At 38.5% G+C, this 18,614-nt stretch overlaps 1 protein-coding gene across 7 annotated transcripts in view; it reads left to right on the forward strand.

Annotated features, from left to right (window-relative positions):
- Positions 1-18,614, forward strand: part of klc1b (kinesin light chain 1b) — a 37,559-nt gene that overhangs the window by 7,779 nt on the left and 11,166 nt on the right. For 3 of the 7 annotated variants that reach the window (XM_017696636.2, XM_017696633.2, XM_017696634.2), the window contains exons 2-14: positions 5,572-5,839; positions 6,126-6,356; positions 7,458-7,536; positions 7,749-7,977; positions 8,903-8,990; positions 9,460-9,561; positions 10,393-10,566; positions 12,168-12,267; positions 13,379-13,431; positions 13,786-13,853; positions 14,202-14,310; positions 14,958-14,966; positions 15,216-15,368. In XM_017696636.2, coding sequence (XP_017552125.1) covers positions 5,591-5,839; positions 6,126-6,356; positions 7,458-7,536; positions 7,749-7,977; positions 8,903-8,990; positions 9,460-9,561; positions 10,393-10,566; positions 12,168-12,267; positions 13,379-13,431; positions 13,786-13,853; positions 14,202-14,310; positions 14,958-14,966; positions 15,216-15,368 — 1,644 coding nt within the window. In that variant the 5' untranslated portion in view covers positions 5,572-5,590. Of the gene's footprint in view, positions 1-5,571; positions 5,840-6,125; positions 6,357-7,457; positions 7,537-7,748; positions 7,978-8,902; positions 8,991-9,459; positions 9,562-10,392; positions 10,567-12,167; positions 12,268-13,378; positions 13,432-13,785; positions 13,854-14,201; positions 14,311-14,957; positions 14,967-15,215; positions 15,369-18,358; positions 18,494-18,614 lie in introns of those variants that run through there. The other 4 variants (XM_017696638.2, XM_017696639.2, XM_017696637.2 and 1 more) reach the window with 4 other exon arrangements.

Genomic DNA, 18,614 nt, shown 5'->3' on the forward strand with positions numbered 1-18,614 from the left:
TGTCCGTTTAACTACTTAAGAAAGCACTAAAAGTGATGTCGTGTTTCTTGCTGTACAAGAATGTCAAGATTTCCCATTTTTGGTTGTTTTCTGTTATTGTGATCTTGCTCTTTAAAGCTCACAGGATATCTCTAATTTCAAAAGTACAATATTGTTTCCTTTGCTAAACAGATTCATCTCTCTCACAAAAGAAAAGAGATACTGTGAGTTTGTAGATTTGACAGGGGCACTGAAGATGCCTTAGGATGCATGAATATTTATTGTTTAACAGACATTTATTAGATAAAGGCATGTTTGTCTGCATGAGTCCAGATCTGGTAGTCTTCAGTAACAAGTAGCATAAATAATATAACGGCTTTTGCCTCCACCATGGACAAATTGTATACAAACTGTAGGTTAATTCTCGGTGTTGAATTTTTGATAAAGCTCTTTATTCATTGCTGCTGTGCAGATTCTTCCGTTACTTGCTCTGACCTTCAGAACCAGCTCTGAGCAGGTACTAACTGTATGGTCTGTAATATGTTCAGCTCTCCTGCATTAGCTGGATAGTCAGCTACATTTTGTTTATCTTTATGTTAAGCTTCCTTTGCCTGCCACAGTTCAAAACTCAGTGAGTGGCAGGACACAGTTGCAGTCCCTGTCAGATTTGCCAACACCTCTGATCATGGAGAGAGCTTATTTTCTCTGCAGTATTAGCACTGAATATGGAAAAGAGCCTTTGATGCCATGTTAAACACTTCAGACACTTGACTTTGACAGTTCAGGAATGCATGTTGTAGATAAGGCGGATGGTATGGTTTGTGTAAACATTACCTGCGTACACATACACAGAGTTGTGTATGTATTTAAGAATATCCCAGTGAATTTTGAAAACTGATAAACAAGTCACTCTATTCACTTTGGTTTACTGTGTCAGTTTGATTTGTAATACTGTGACTGCTCTACCGTTTCTGATTTATCTTATTCTATACGGCTAGCTTGCATGTTTGTGTTGTGTCGTGAAATATTTTTCTCAGCTGTTGTCTTAAATGTGTCATAGTTTGACACCATAGCTAAAGTGCTGATGTTGTCTTTAGGCAATGTAGTTTTCTGTGGCTTTCTCGATGTTCTGTTTTTTGTTGGATGACCAAATATTATAAATAACTTATCCCTTGTTTCCTTGCTTTCGTGTGCTTTTACTGAAATTTTTATCTAAAATAGTTATACATTTCTTATACATATCTGAATTTGTTCCACTGTACTTAATGCTTTAACAGGCTTTATTTTAAACTAGTTTTTCAGTTTTTGCCAGTAGGTATTGTTCCGACAGCAGCGATTTATTTTATATATATATATATATATATATATATATATATATATATATATATATATATATATATATATATATATATATATATATATATATATATATATATATATATATAACGTGTGTGTGCATATAAAGTACATACACACACACACACACACACACACACACACACACACACTTATTAGGTACACATGCTCAGTTGCTTGCTAACACAAATAGCTAATCAGCAAATCACATGGCTGCAACTCAATGCATTTAGGCATGTAGAGGTGGTCAAGACAACTTGCTGAAGTGCAGACCGAACATCAGAATGGGGAAGAAAGGGGATTTAAGTGAATTTGAACGTGGCATGGTTGTTGGTGCCAGACGGGCTGGTCTGAGTATTTCAGAAACTGCTGATCTACTGGGATTTTCACACACAACCATCTCTAGGATTTACAGAGAACGGTCCGAAAAAGAGAAAACATCCAATGAGCGGCAGTTATGTGGATGAAAATGCCTTGATGTGAGAGGCCAGAGGAGAATGGGCAGACTGGTTCCAGATGGCAGAAAGGCAACAGTAACTCAAATAACCAACTAAACTCTCTGAGGAACGTTTCCAACACCTTTTTGAAAGTATGCCACGAAGAATTAAGGCATTTTCTGTTCTGAAGGCAAAAGGGGATCCAACCTTTTACTAGCAAGGTGTACCTAATAAAGTGGATTGTGTGTGTGTGTGTGTGTGTGTGTGTGTGTGTGTGTGTGTGTGTGTGTGTAATCTATAATCTATATATTTAAAGGGACTTTATCCTTTATTTTTGTTGTCATAAGTGTTTCAAGGTTGAGAAGAAATTGTCACATATACCTGTAGAATTCTCTTCCTCTCTTTCATCAAATCAATAGAAACTTCCTCCCTTGCCCATGTCAGATGAATATGTTACAGTCTGTTCCATCCCCCCAACGGAGAGCTGTAGCTGAAGGAGATGTTTATCTGTGAGCCTGCCTTCCTGAATGAGCTCTGCATTATGCCTGGAGTTTATTCCAATGAGGCAGTGTCATGATGATTCGCCGGTTCTTCCCAACACCACTAAACGTCTTAGAAGGCTTTGTGAATTCATTACTCTGAATCTTAAATGCATATCACTGTCAAGTCATCTTTTATTTATTTTGATCATCATAGCCACAAATTCAGCGGTTTGTGAGATAGCTTACTGAACATATTTGGTCCACTATTGTCATCTCCCTTAATTCCTTTTAGTGGAAGTCTTTGGTGAAGAGGAACATCAGTGTGAACAACCATGACAAATTCTGGAAAATTTGAAGTTCATATTCTCTGATGGTTTGGCTCATCATGTTACTGATGCAAACTAAATGTAATGTAGGGTTAAGCAGGTTTGCACACACAAATGCGTATCCAGTGTTAGCCTACTTTAAACACCAGTTTGAACTGCATAGTTATGTAGGCCCATGGTTCTCACAATTCCAAAAATCCCTGAGCCAAGCCTTTAAGATTATACCTAACAAAAGTATGTTGAAATCTGGGTTAGAACAAAATGTATGTTTTGAGGCACCTGTTTTTGCATGGTTTGTATTGGCTAATTTCTAGGTTTTCACCTAGCATCAGCCATTAATAATTTTAATCAAGCATAACTATTGCTGTAGCTTGGCTATTTCTAAGTACTGAAATAAAATTTCCTTCATACTTTACAACTGGTACAGACTCATGTGGGTCTTGGAGCGTTAGATATGTTAAATAATGAATAATGAGATTACATTTTCCAGGAAGTAATAACTAATCTCTATCGGCAGATCCAATGTTCAACCAAACATAAACTTCAGCGCATCTGTAACTGAACTGAGGAGCTTAGCATGTGTTATGCTCATGGGATGAAGTGCTATCAGGAATCTTGGGAGAGAGAGAGATATGCCTCTTGCTCCAGGCAGAATCGCACAACTCTGCGCTGCTCACTTCGATCACACTAGTGACATAAAAAGGCGGAGCTGCAGGAGATACAGCCATTCCGTTTTGATTAGGCCATGATAATGGCCATTAGAATGTGTTCATGCAGAGACAACATAAATAGTTGCGCTTCAGGTTTGTTCTGAGCTCATTGGTTGGCTAGCTGGTTAAATATTTTATTGCACATTGTGAGAGTTTCAGAATAGACCCAAAATCTTGAGTCTCACACCAGAATTGTTAGAGTTGGCAACCCTGGTTTGCTCACATACCTTCACCTTCTTCTGTTGGCTGCTTGAGTATGCAATTAACGCTCATTTGGTAAATTGAAAAATCAAAAAACTTTGTTCATTAAATTACATTTTAAAATTCTATTTCTATATTTTGTTTTATATGGCAGTTGTTATTTAACATATTTGGAACATAAATACAACAGAGCAAATTAGATGTTCCCCAAAAGAACAAGCCTGGGGCCATGATTATATGGTAAAAGTCAAAGAACAGTTCACAGCCATTTTTAGCTGTGTTGGTAATGATGTGTGTGACAATAACTCGAGTGGGATCATTATGAGCGGTGAGATGTTCTTTGCATCAGTACCCTTGATGTGCCAATTAAAAGCGCAAGCATCCTACTGGCAGGAAATTCAACCCACTGTCAACAGGCGAGATGATGCGCAACAATCTCTGCTTATACTGGTTTCATTCTTAGTGGAGTCAAGCTATTTCTGGATTGACAGTGTCTGTCACTATAAAGAATGTGATACTTTTAAGCCGGGCAGGGATCACACGAATGACTCCTTTCTTCTGCTGCTGAACAGGCATAGCTTTGACTTGTCATAAATCCTGTTTTGTTTGTAGCCTTGCTGTCTGTTTCTGTGACAGTGATTTTATTGGCAGAGGGAGCTGAATCTACAGGAGGGTGTGGCGCAGTCATAAATCAGACCCGAGAGAGAAAGAGGGGAGAATATTGTAGCTCTGTTGAAAAGAGCATGGAGTGAATGTGTCTGAGGGCAGATGGTCCTCAGCTGGTGTTGTGTGTTCAGACCTGCTTTCGTTTTCCCCTTGCGGCTCTGTCGTTTCTAATCCGCTTCAAAGAACTGCACATGGTGGTGTGGGTTCATGCAGGGGTGTAAAGGAAAATTATTTGGTATCAGTGGGTGGCATTATCATTCATCATTATGTCTGTGGGAAAGTGTAACACGGTTTTATTTATTTATTTATTTTTATCAAACGGTTTTCTTCAACGCTGCCTAGACTGCTACATGTGAAATAGTTTGGCTAATGATTGGATATTGTTAGTGTCATGTAATCTGACATTATTCTGTATCTATAGCAAAAATGATAGATACAAAATCCTATCAGAATTTCCTGCACTTAAGTAGTTTGAGGTGTTCAGAGATTGGGCATGCATTTTAGTATAAGCTGGACTTGTACTGTATGCAGTCTTAGTGGGCTAGTGATTTGTTCTCTTTACTCTTCACATTATTTGCCTGTGCCAGTTCAGACTGCCCTTGTCTGTGTATTGTACATGTGTAAGGTTCTATAGAGCTGGAACCTTAAATAGCCTCTGCCTGTTTGTTCATTCTTGCAGCCCAGCCCTGCATACACATGCTCATTGGCAGCAGCTGAAAAGCTCCACAGCCAAATATTTTGTGCTTAGAGTAACAGTAGTATACTAGAAAGAGCATATCATTTAAAGCAAGCACACGTTTAGGCTCAGTTGCCTCCCATTGTCTAAACACTTTAATGAGATCATGAAAAGACTGCCTCAGTTGTCATAGTAAATTAATCACATCAGTTATTTCTTTGAATGTTGTTGTTTAACCCGACGAGCTGTTTCAGAATTGAAGGTTAATAATGAATTCTCATCAGACGGTCCATCAGTCTTTTCTCTTTTCCTCAAGTCATCTGTGCTTAATTAGTTTGTAATTCTGAATTTTAGTGCAATATGGCAACGTAATGTGTGTCAGCTTTTCCTCAGGGCTCATAAGGAGGTCAAAAGTTACCACTGCACTCATTCTATTACGGTCCTTCCTAATATAGGGATTCAGACTGCATTATTAGTTAATTGAGGCCACAGTATGAACGTTCAGAGGTTTTTTGGTGCTATACGTTATTTGGCAGAGACATTTGTGGGCCACTTAATCTACTAGCTATGCATGTATGTCTTTGGGTTTTGTCTTCTTTGAAGAGGGTTGAGCAGATGAATCATGAGATATATATTATAAATATTAAAATTAGTTGACCTTTGGTTCAGAAGAGTTTAGAAGTGCTTGATCCGTTCAGCTTTTGTTAAAAAGAAATCCCAACTTGCTGGCCCCCTCAGGTGACACCTCTGGTAGAAGATGTCCACAATGGTGTATCCTCGTGAAGAGAAGCTGGAGAAGCTGTCACAGGAGGAGATCATCTCAAACACTAAGCTAGTGATCCAGGGCCTGGAGGCACTGAAGAGTGAGCACAACTCTATCCTGCACAGTCTGCTGGAGACCATCAAGTGCCTGAAGAAGGATGAGGAGGCCAACCTTGTGCACGAGAAGTCCAACCTTCTCCGCAAATCTGTAGAGATGATTGAACTGGGCCTGGGGGAGGCACAGGTGAGTCTGAACTTTTTAATCTTTTTTGTGAGGATTAGGGATCCTCAGTTACAAGACAGCTTTAAGTCAGTTGTTATTGGATAAATGTTTTACAACTTGTAACACATACTGCAACTGAAGTTATTTTGACTAAGCACTAAAGATAGAATGAGGAACTTGCTTTTGGAAAAAAGATGAGGTTTAGTCAGGCTAGTGAGCCATCTTATACAGTTGTGTCTTTCTGTACTTTTTTTTCTCTTTTTCTCTTTACCTCCAACCCTGTGTTTGTGCATGTCCTTGTTTGCAGGTTATGATGGCCCTGTCTAACCATCTGAATGCGGTGGAGTCTGAGAAACAGAAGTTGCGGGCGCAGGTGCGGCGGTTGTGCCAAGAGAACCAGTGGCTGCGGGATGAGTTGGCCAACACACAGCAGAAGCTACAGAAGAGTGAACAGAGTGTGGCTCAACTAGAAGAAGAGAAAAAGCACCTAGAGTTCATGAACCAGCTCAAGAAATACGATGAAGATGTCTCACCCTCTGTAAGTGAGAAATGATATAGATCTTTCTTGTGTTGTGGAACATAAATCTTACAGACTTCATTTCCAGATCACTTTTGCAGAGTGTTACCTGTGATGTTTCCTTAATACTGCATTGGAGTGACTTAAGAACAAATGTTTTTCTTTTTATTTCTGAGTACAAGGTAGAAGCTTATTTTCATTATTGAGCAGTTTAAAAGATTAAGGTCAAAAAGACACAATTAAATGGCAGTCAATAAAAAGGTTCACATGCCATGATGCACACTAGTTTACAAATAACATTTGAACAAATTACCCTGCTTACCCATTGTAGAGTGTGCCTGAAAAGTAGCTATTATTCTGTTTTACTTAGATTTGCTTGTGCAGCTTGTGATAGATTAGGTTATCGGGCTGAGTCGCCTGCTCCTGTGTCCTCACTTTGCCTTATTCATGCTAGAAGGGAGAAAAGCAGTGAGAGCTGCTGATCTCAGCTTTGGACTTTGGTATAAGCAGAGCCTCTGGGGGAAATTTTCTGGGCCAAATCTCCCTTGCTGTGCCTGTTTAAAGCCTTTTAGCTTTGCTTTGCCATTTTAAAGTCTGTAAGAAGCCGCCAAAGCAAATCTTTTCTGGAAATGTAGCATTTCATATTGCTGATTAGAAATGTTGTGAAATGTCTGAAATGCAAACAATAAGTAGAAATAATACTTTAATTTTCAAGAGAATATTCTTGATGCCGCATACCACACTGTCTAATGTGCATTGTCAACTATTTATTTATTTTATTGTACATATTTCCTTTTGTTAATAAGCAAACCAATGAGGAGACAAACATTAACAATCTGCCCACTTCCAAAATGTTACAGGTCCTGTGTGGCCATTTTTATGGCATACTGTCAAAACACATTTGGTTGCAATTGACCACATCTGTCATAACAGGTTAACTTATGGAATGACAGACAATTTAATCGCACTTTTATCAGGTGTACCACCTACTGGGAATTATTTATTTAGTCATTTCCAGCTCAAACAAACAGCCATCAGATGCAGAACTCAAAAGAAAAGTCTTTCTCTCAAAATTGGCTTCTTTTTCCTCACTCCCTTTTCTCCTTTCCTTTGCTATTCCAGGAGGAAAAAGATGGTGAACCACCTAAGGACTCTCTGGATGATCTTTTCCCTAATGATGAAGAAGAACATGCCCAAGGAAGTAAGTGAACAACTTTATAACATGTCCACTAATTTAAATAAAGACATTAATTATACTGGCAAATGTGGTAACATACAAGTCATTAAAGTAACAATGTTTGTGTGTTTACAAGCATAGTATATGACCGTCTTTCTGAAAGCATATGGTTCTGTTTGCGCTTTGCTGTGTTTGGTTCCTCAGACTGTACCTTGTGTGTATCTTATCCCCTACAGTGCAGCACCAGCACAACAGTGCGGCTGTGGCCGCAGCGCAGCAGGGCGGCTATGAGATACCAGCCCGCCTCCGAACCCTCCACAACCTGGTGATCCAGTATGCCTCTCAGGGCCGCTACGAAGTGGCTGTGCCGCTTTGCAAACAGGCTCTGGAAGACCTGGAGAAAACCTCAGGTCACGATCACCCTGATGTTGCTACCATGCTTAACATCCTTGCCCTGGTGTACAGGTTAGTACCGCTCTGAGTCTCTACATGTTACGGCAACATCATGATGCAAGTGTGATATGATGCAGTGACTAAACACACTAGATGTACAGTACACGTTGATGGTCAATATTTACCTTAAGATTGGAGAGAGTGCCATTTTTGCATTAATCTACAAATTAAAAAAATAATATAAGAATAATAAAAACATTTAATAATGCTGAAGCAGATTCTAAAAACTGTGTGTGGTTTACTCTGAGGGTCTAGGTAGAGTACAGAGAACTTTCTGCACACAACTACCAGTAGTCAGCACACATGTGAGAGAATGTGGCTGTTAAATTATCAGTGAACAACTAAATGTTCATCAACACATGCTCCAGATTAAATACAGCACAGTCGCATCATCCATTTAGTTTTTAACAGCACTTCAACACAAGGCAGCTTTACAAACATCTGAACATAAAAACAGTTAACGGCTAGGCACTAACCACAGGAGCTGTAATCTAATAACTCAATTCAACGGCCAACTAAATTACATTTGTAAAAGTGAAACAACAAGCTTATCCACAACACGTTTCGTATTGATAGTTTGTTCACAGCTCTGGTAGATTTTCCTTAAGACTTGCTGTCTGAGATTAAGATGCATATTACATTTGCTGTTTTGCATAGTCAAAGTCATTCACTTTTGAAGCTGTATGGACTCAAATAGTTGGGCTTAGTTGTTAGCTCATTATTAGCTTGAGAAAACCTAACAGTTTTTAAAAGCCTTTCTTTGTTTGAGTATATATTTTGTTGAACTGTTATTCATGTACTCACTTTCAGTCTCTTTTAATTGATTTTTGTCACTGAAATATTTTTTAAGTGTTCATTTTTTGTCATGGTTTTACTTAACAATTCAGTTACCTACTAGAATGTAAGTAACAGATGTCATTTCCTCTCTGTCTCTTAGGGATCAGAACAAATACAAAGAGGCAGCACACCTGCTTAATGATGCTCTGTCTATCAGGGAGAAGACTCTGGGCAAAGACCATCCTGCTGTAGGTTTCCAGTAGACTTCTGTTCCATCCAGCATGCATGCTGCTGTCCATCCAGTGCATTGCTTCTAAGGAGATTTTCACATAAAGAAGTGTGAAATTGGATGTGAAATCTCCTTAAATGGTTGAATTTGGTCCAGCACATCTCTGACTCTGCAAAACGGCCTCAACTTTCCATATTCATTTAAATATTATGACCGTAAAAGTAATGTCCTTGGGCAGCCGGCTGATATTGAATGCTGTTTGCTAATGATCTCGTAAGGAAAATTTTATCCGTATAATTTTCTTCTATTGATCTCACAAAAATACATCTGCATTATTATAGTATCATATTTCAGGAAAGCTTTAATTCTTTGTATTTGGATTTGTTAAAGCCCAGGCAGCTGGGAAGTGCTTCACTGGCATTAATGTGAATTATCACAATTGTCATACATGTGGCTGCATTAACATTGATTTATGTTCCTGCATGCAGGTGGCTGCCACTCTGAATAACCTGGCTGTGCTGTATGGGAAGAGGGGCAAGTATAAGGAGGCAGAACCACTGTGCAAGAGAGCCCTGGAGATCAGAGAGAAGGTACATGCAAGACTTTTATTTATGGCTATAGCTACCAAAATATTTTGCAAACTGTTCTTTAAGCAGGACTTGTGGAGAGTGTTTGTTGTTTTGTTATGCATACACATAACTGGTGTCATTTGTGAGGATGTGAATTTCAATTTGTGAAGCATTCATTATACTATTTATTTATTTATTTTTAGTTTTTTTGTTTCAAAAAAGGAGAATCAAAAACAAAAACACATTTACATGTATTTGCATGCTTTATACCTTCTGTCAAATTTCTGCCGGTGTTTTCCTTGAGAGGGATTTAGGAGGTTTAATATAATTGTCTAATGAAAATTCATTGCTCCTTTTTCCCCACAAAATGTTGACATGGTGGAACGAATAGAAGCATAAGATCCTGGCACTGTGAATGTGATTGCTCAGGGCCTGAGAGAGCTGTACAGAAGCCCTTCATATTGATTCAGCCTTTATGAGATCATGTCGATGCTGAGCAAACAGCAGAAATCTTACACCTACTCACATTAGCCTGCCTGCTGCTGGAGGGAGCAGAGGGATGGGGAGGAATGAAGCTCATACAAGGCCCTGAAATCAGAAACCTGCAGCACACTTCTCCTTTCTCTGTCTGAGCTCTCTCGATTATTTTTTTTTTAAACAACAGAATTAGAGACTCTGCTATGTAATCCTTTGAATATTTTCAAATTGCAAGAAAAAAGCATATTAAATGTAACCCGATAAAAGGCAAAATACAAAGGCAATAACCGCTGTTTTGGTAAAAGAACTGAGAGAGAACTAGAGAGAACTCATTTAGTTCTCATACTCACACAAGCCTCACATTATCTCTTTCAGGTGCTGGGGAAGGACCATCCAGATGTGGCCAAGCAGCTGAATAACCTTGCTTTGCTGTGTCAGAACCAGGGCAAGTATGAGGAAGTGGAGTATTACTACTGCAGAGCTTTGGAGATTTATGAATGCAGACTGGGCCCAGACGACCCCAATGTTGCCAAAACCAAGAACAATCTGGTGAGTTTGTGGGGGGAGGTGCCATTTCAAACCAGATTTTACTTGATGCATGTTGAAGCAGTCCTGGAAAGCCAGCAGTAAGCTGTTAGAGAGCTGTATTGTTACTGAAGGTCACACCTGTATCAGATTGGCATTGGTTCTGTTAAGAAGTGCTGGTGGGAACGTATGTTTTGGCAGCTGTAGTCACTTTCGGATACTGTTTTCTTTTCCTGTATTCTTTTGTTCATGTTGTCAGCACTCATCAACTGCAGTTTGAGTTAAATGTTCTGTACAGGCTAAATGTGAGCTAACCTGTATGCCTTTAATATTTATGCCTTTAATATTTATGTAGTTTCTTTGTCTTTTGAACCGCACATCAAGTCTCTGTCTAGGTCGGCATTTTTCCACCTTCGCAATATTTCACGTATCCGTCCTTTACTGTCCCTGGCTGCAGCTGAGTCTCTGGTCCATGCTTTTGTTACTTCTCGCCTGGACTATTGTAACTCATTGCTCTATGGGCTCCCCGCTAAGTCACTTAGGTTGTTACAAATAGTGCAAAATTCTGCAGCACGGATTCTCACATACACTAAAAAATCTGAGCACATTACTCCTGTTTTTCAGAGACTTCATTGGCTGCCCATTACTTTACGTATTCGCTATAAAATTCTACTTCTCACATTCAAGGCACTTCATGGCCTGGCTCCTGCATACTTACTCGACCTTCTAATACCCTACAAGCCCACTCGTAACCTCAGGTCTTCGGAAGCAGGCCTTCTAGTGGTCCCTAGGTTCAGGCTCAGCTCTATGGGTGGTCGTTCCTTCAGTGTTGCGGCCCCCTTGCTCTGGAACTCTCTTCCTCTCTCTCTTCGCTCTACCTCTTCTCTTTCTCATTTCAAATCTTTATTGAAATCTCATCTTTTTCTCCTTCATTTTTCCCCTGCATCTTCCTTGGGCCTTGTGTAAGGTGATATGCATTTTGTAAAGCGACCTTGGGTTTCGTGTAAAGGCGCTATATAAGTTCAACTTATTATTATTATTATTATTATGTAGATCCATATACTGACTCACTCACTTGATTAGCCATCTTTATTATCACATGAGTGAAGTTTAAGCTGTTGTGAGTACCATAGATTCAGTAAATGCACTTTCAACCAAGAACTTCAGAACTTAAGAAGCCTATTGCATTTTTTTTCCAGTTCATTAGGTTTTAGTAGTTTTATTTTGGCATTGAATACTGAATCTGAAATGCATTCACTTAAATTTATCATTTGGCCTTGTAGCAAATTGCAAATGAAAAGTCATGTGCTTATGTATGGGACAGGTAATGCGTTCCTGAATCTGAGTTATGCACAAGGCCAATAGCTCATTTGATTCTTAGTGAGAATTCTCATGGCAAGCTATTCAAACATGCACACACATTTCATGTGGGCATGAGTCAGAGGCACATAGCTTTATCAGGAACACTGGAGCAGGTTTATTGAAACTACACAGTGCAAAATGTCAGGAAAGCAAAGGTGTAAGCATTACTCACAGTGCTAGCATTCAGACCATTATTGAATGACCTTCAGTGTGTAGTAAGAAAGTATATGTTCTGTCTCTGATTTTCTGTGTTTTGTCCACAGGCTTCATGCTTTCTCAAACAAGGAAAATACAAGGAGGCTGAAGTTCTGTACAAAGAGATTCTCACCCGTGCCCATGAGAAAGAGTTTGGTTCAGTTGATGGTAAGATTATGATGATAAAGTTTTATAAGCATTTTTTGCATAATAATAACAATAATGTAAAATAGCTTAAACCCAGTACTGGTCCTGAAGTCTCAATGAATTGCACATGTTGGTGTTATCCTTACTTTAAAATGCATTTTAAATTCAGTGAGAACTTGTTAATCAGCTGAAGTGTTTTGGGAGTAGAGAAAAACGCCATTTTGAGTAGTGCAGGAATATTCCAGAACCAGGAGTGCCCTGACGGATCATTCTAAATCTAATTGAAGTAGTTGATGGGGTCATGTTGCTGCTGTAGAATGATACAATAATTAATTACTGTATAATCGTTTTTCCTCTATTAATTGTCCCTTTTTTCTTCTTCTGTTGAAATCTCTCTATAATCTACTCCTGTTATTCACCTTTAACAAAAGCAGTGAATGAGGTCAGCGATGAACATAAAGTTAAAACATGGACAGCTTTCTAAACACAGAGAACTCTACACTTACCCAGTCCTCTGAGGATGTATCTTTCAAGAAATGTCTCTGATTAAACTTGTTTGAAAATGAAAAGTTTCTGGTCACCTTTTAATTCTGAATATTTTGTAAGTACTGTTAACAATACCTGTCATTTTGTAGCATCAGTAAAAGTTCTTTGCATACTTTTAATGAGTTCTGGAGTTCTTCCAGATGTGTACACTGGAAACTTGCTTACTTGATTTGCCTGCAGTGAACTGCGTCCTCTGTTCTAATTCATATACTTTATCTTTGGTCTCAAAAATATTTTATAATAAAATATTGTAAGAGATCTTTAAAATTCTTTTTTTTTTTTTTTTTTTTTTTACACAAATTGTTCAAAGTTCCCAGTATCTAACTGCTTTATGCAGATGCAACAGTGCTTCACTTTCAGCAAGTTTTGAAGGAAATGTTAATACCTTTTTTTTCGCATTTAAAACAGTAGCAGTTCGTTCCATGTACATTCCGTGTTCCATTTCTTATATATATAAATATAAAATTTACTGTTGCTGGCTCATTTACCACAAAGCTTTTACCAATAAAATCATCCCAAAAAAGCTCTGGGAGAGCAAGCTTAGCTAATCCCATACACTGAGCCACTCACCTTTCTTTGTCAACAGCTGAGAACAAGCCTATCTGGATGCATGCTGAGGAGAGGGAGGAGATGAGCAAGGTAAGTTTTGTTTGCAAGTGTGCCAGTCCGAATTCTGCACAAGCTATTCAGGATTATATTACTAGAATAATGGCACAAGCCACGTGTATGCCTTGAAAAGCTCAGGAGTAGCTGAGTAAGACTAATGCAGCAAAAGCCTACAAAATATATGTTTCAATTCCCAGCAACATAAACAGTGTAAGAAAATAGGAGAAAAGGTTCCACTGACATAAAAATCCTGATTCAGTCTGTCGGGAACTATAATCAGCTGCATAAATAAAGGTTTTCAAAACATACAGTAACTTTGTTGTCTGGAGTATTTTTGGTTGTCTCCTTACCCACTCACACCTCTTTTGTGGTTTGGTTTACTTCCAGGGCAAGCACAGAGACAACACCCCGTATGGAGAGTACGGAGGCTGGTACAAAGCCTGCAAAGTCAACAGGTACTACAGACACACTTTAAATCACAACGCTCAGTCTTTACTTGAATGTGTTTGAAAAACACCCAAGATTAACAGCTTTTTAAAACAACTTTAGCCGCTTCTCAAAATGCTCTTGTTGATTCAGATGCCTTCTGATTGTCATAGAGTAGGGCTGTTTAGTACTGATCCTGGAGATCTATCACTGTGCATGATTTAGCTCCAAACTTAATCTAACAAACCTGATCCACGTAATAAAGGCTTTCAGGAGCATCTGAATAAGTCCGGTCTGATTAATCTGAACTCTACTGGTAGATCTCCAGGATTGAGCATTTAGTGTTTTAAAAATGTTGTAACATTTTTCTTCCTCAGCCCAACTGTGAACACCACTCTGAGGAATCTGGGCGCTCTGTACCGCCGTCAGGGCAAGATGGAGGCAGCAGAGACGCTGGAGGAGTGTGCCATGAGATCCCGCAAGCAGGTTAGTCTCATACTAATTCAGTTGAATAGTACATTGGTTTAATATGGCGAGATTGGACTCCTGAAGGTCTAAACCGTTAGTGTTTTTTTCACACGTTTGACTTAAAAATAAAAAAATTTAAAAAGTGCAGCACTGTTGGTTTGCCCCCATTTTGAAGCGGTTTGATTAAAATAAAGGATATTTCCTACAATTGTCATGGTGCTACAGGCAAGTGGTGGGCGCCAGATAATAATGGGAAAATGACATGACCCACTTGTTTTTTGCAGGGTTTTAGTAAAGTCTTTTCAGCAAAAAAATCTTGCGTTTATATTTTAGTCAGTATTATTATTATTATTTAAGCGTGTCTTATTGTATATAATTACATAGTTATTTATTTTAATTGAAGTTAGATTTTATTCACCTTCTGTATGAACAGAATTGAGTCTGTCCTGACTTTCTGTCTGTTTCACGTCATGCTTTTGTTATTGCTAGTGATGACTGGGACTTTGAAAACTCTCTTAACTTTTATAACAATGTATTATCAGCTGTCTCCGACTGATATTTTCCAACTAATTGTGAGGAACATTTCTGATGACTTTTTCAGTCATGCTGATATTTTGTTTCTTTTTTTTTCACCTCCTTCTTCTTTGGCTTGCTTTGGATGCCAGAGCAACTCAGTAAGTCAGTTCATTTTAAAACAGGAGTCCTTCACTGGTCATAAGCTGTTCCTTATCCATCACCCTCCTCCCTTTTAGTAAAAACACTATAGATTAATTCCTTCCATGGTTCGACATCTGATAGAAATGCACATTGCATTACATGTAGCTTCTAGTAAAGCCCTCCAGACTAGGAACTCGGAGGAAACAAACTGAAGATGTTCAGTGTTTAATCTATATTGTGTGTACATGTATGTGTGTCTCTTGTAGGGAACTGATCCAATCAACCAGACGCGTGTTGTTGAGATCCTGAAGGAGTGTGATGGGGAAAGGAGGAGGAGCAGGGACAGCATGTCCAGCGTTAAGTACGATAGCAGCTCAGAAGCTGGAGAGGAAGTGAGTATGGGCATAGAGTGGAGCGGGGTAAGTGCACATCCACTTCATCATCCAGTCATACAGCAGTGGCATTCAAACATGGAACAGAGCAGCCCCACCTTTGCCTTCATCAGTCATCTGCTGGTCTGCTAGCATAGCAACCAGAAGGGTAGTGTGAAGGAGAGAGCAATTTACTTAAAATTAAAACCCTGTCCTCTCCCCTATTACTAGCACAGCATCTGATGGTCCTCTTCATATTCCTTTGTGATAAGCTTATTGAATTGTAGGACTGTCAGTGTGGAACTCGCCAACTGTGCCTAGAATAGGCGTTATCTGAAATGAGTTTCTGTGCTAGATAAAGAAAACATTGGTTTCTTAATGAGTAGATTTTTCGCATTAATTTTTCTCTTTCATCATAATTAAAAGGAAATTCCACTGATTTTCTAAAAATTTATGCATAATTCAGTCTTTAAGATAACAATAAATAAAGTCATTTATAGTGGTTTGATATGAAATGGTTTATTATAGAGAAACTAATCATGGTGTCTGCAACACAAATATAGCCATTCTATTTACTATCCAAAACGACCAGAAAATCTACATATACCTTATCCCAATATGTAATGCTGATAATGGTAAAATAGTGATAAGTCTGGGTACTTATTTGTGTTTCAACACCGTGCATGTACCTCTCTGACATGATTGGGTTTAAAAATGTGTTTTAGTCCAAAACTATCATAAAACATGTCTCAGACATTGTGTATTCATAACCATTTCATCTAACAGCTTACTGTGTAGAAACCTTTAGAAGAATCAAACTCTTTAGATATCTAGTTCCTAACACCACTGCTGTGAGCAATTTGACTCAGTAAGTTTCTCTAGAATTGTGTTTCACATCAAACAACTCTGAATGACTTTCTTTGCATCTTAATGATTTGATTATGCAGAAATTAAATCTGTCATCTATTAAAGCTTCTCAGTATTTTGTACCAGATGGCTGTACATTTGAGATACTTAAAGCTGATTTTAGAGATTTTTAACTACGCATATAACTTTTTTTTTTTAAGATGTAGCAATAGTAACATCATTGAATGATGGTTTGGTACCAATCCTATGGTCTCAGCTGAGGCTGCTCTGTCCTTTTAAACTGCCTGCTGATAATTTTATGGAACTAAAAGCTGATTGAGTGTCCTGGCATATTGCATCACAGTTTAAACATAATTGTTTTTGTTGCCTTAATTGTTTATTTATTTATTTGCCTGAAATATTAGTGCATTGTTTGTTTGTATTAGTGCTTTATTAGATGTTACTAGAGCATTCTGAGCATCTAGGAAAGCCACACAAGCACTCCTCTTGCAAAGCCCACTGTTACAGGAATCTGCTTATTTCAACCCCCCTTCAGAGATTACAAGCATATTCATCAAAACTTACAGTAATCTGCTGCGCTAAAAGCTTACTTGGAGCAAACTGTTAGTTATATAATAACATTGGTTATAGATGTTAAGTGCTACATGCTTTAAAGTAAAATCTCTTTTATTTTATAAAACCTTGGATGTTATCCATATGTTCCTAAATTTCATTAATAATTGATTGGCTTTCCTGTAACCTAGAGATCAATATGGTATTGTATCAATGTGTCTGAGCACCACTCGGCTGCTTCAGCCAAACCTTCTGTTCTCAAAACACTACTGGTGGTCCTACAGTTATGCTGTGTGTAGAGGGGGGCTTCTGTAGGGGGGTGCTGTGTTTCAGATGCTCAGCTTGCCTCTGCATTGTTCCCAGCCTTGCATTTTTAAACTGCACTGCATGTGCCATTAGTCTTTGTAGCTCCTTGTGTTATTGCACCTCACTGTATGTTTTGCTCTAAGTTTGTTTGGCCTGGTGTGAACACTTCACCACACCAACAGTGCTCATTAACGCTATCTCTGCTGCTGACTCACTCACACTGACAACCCTGTCCTACACCGACACTCCTGACAAAACACATTTTGGACTTGTCAGTTAATGGAGAGCTAATAATATGCATCTGCACCGCAAACACATCGGTGTTCCTTAAGTTGGTGTTTAAAGATTTTAATGACATATTAAAGCCCCATTCTAGTTTTGCCTGGGGAGATATTCTGTAGAATCCAGTACAAATTTGCGACATTCTTAGTTTTGACCATTCGGGAGTGTCATGTTTGACCTAATATAACGTAATATTAAAATATGGAGGCCCATTCCTGACAGTTAGAGGACAATTTTTTTTCTTCCCCTCTCTGCTCTATTTCTGACAACAGTATCAAAATATTAACTTCAGTAATGGAAAATAACAATTTGCTATGTTAAATTTACTATGTTAAAATAATGACTTGGGTAGAAAATGTCATTATGTGACACTCTCAAACTCTAAGTTTGAGTAAGGTTTATTATTGAGATACAAATATTGTGAGAAGTCATTATTTTAAGATTCGATTCACAAATCAGTATTTTGACATACTGATGCTAGAAACAGATTTTTTTCCCCTCTACCTGGTGGGAGCAACACCTACTAATGAGCAGGAACACCTTTTTGGCAGCATTTTCTGCTAAGATGGAATACCACTTGGCACATTTCCTTATTCTCAATACAGGCCTACTAACCCGCCCCCAGCCCTCCCCTCTGTTTTTTTGGCCAAGCTTAACTACACTGTATTAGCGTGACTTTGACTTGTGTAACTCCGTTGTAAAGATTTAGTTTGGGTTATCTGTAGTAATTTGGGAAAATGACACACATAGTTTATCCCGTACAAATCGGCCAGTCAAATCCCTTACAGATTACATTACAGAACCTCCCCTAGTAAAACTAATCCACCTTGAATAGTGCTTTAGAACAATTTTTTTTTAATTGCGTAAGTTTTGAATCTGGTGAAAACTCATTGTCATGGCTGAAGTGCATTTTGAAACACAAGAAATACACTGTTGATGTGTATAAGGGGTACGTTTAGAGAGACTATTCTTTGGTCAGATGGTTTACAGGAGGTCAGGAGTTCAGTCCTCTCTGTTTATATCTCTCAAAGGTGGGATGTGGAGCTGTGTTGGTTGTGTGGCGCATGATTGCCTTTATCTCTCTCATCATATCCCTGGCAGTGCAGATCATACTGAAGAAATCCAGAAGAAACTTGTGTTCAGAATAAATAAAACTTACAAGCATGCCTGCTTTGTATGTAGCTCATTTTTATGAAGCTCACATTAATCATGCTTGAAAACCTAATTCATAGATGCAAAACTGACTTTATTTACATTTCTTTCAGGATAAAATTATTTGTACAGCAA

Source organism: Pygocentrus nattereri, chromosome 5, assembly GCF_015220715.1.
Source record: "Pygocentrus nattereri isolate fPygNat1 chromosome 5, fPygNat1.pri, whole genome shotgun sequence".
NCBI classification, from domain to species: Eukaryota; Metazoa; Chordata; class Actinopteri; order Characiformes; family Serrasalmidae; genus Pygocentrus; species Pygocentrus nattereri.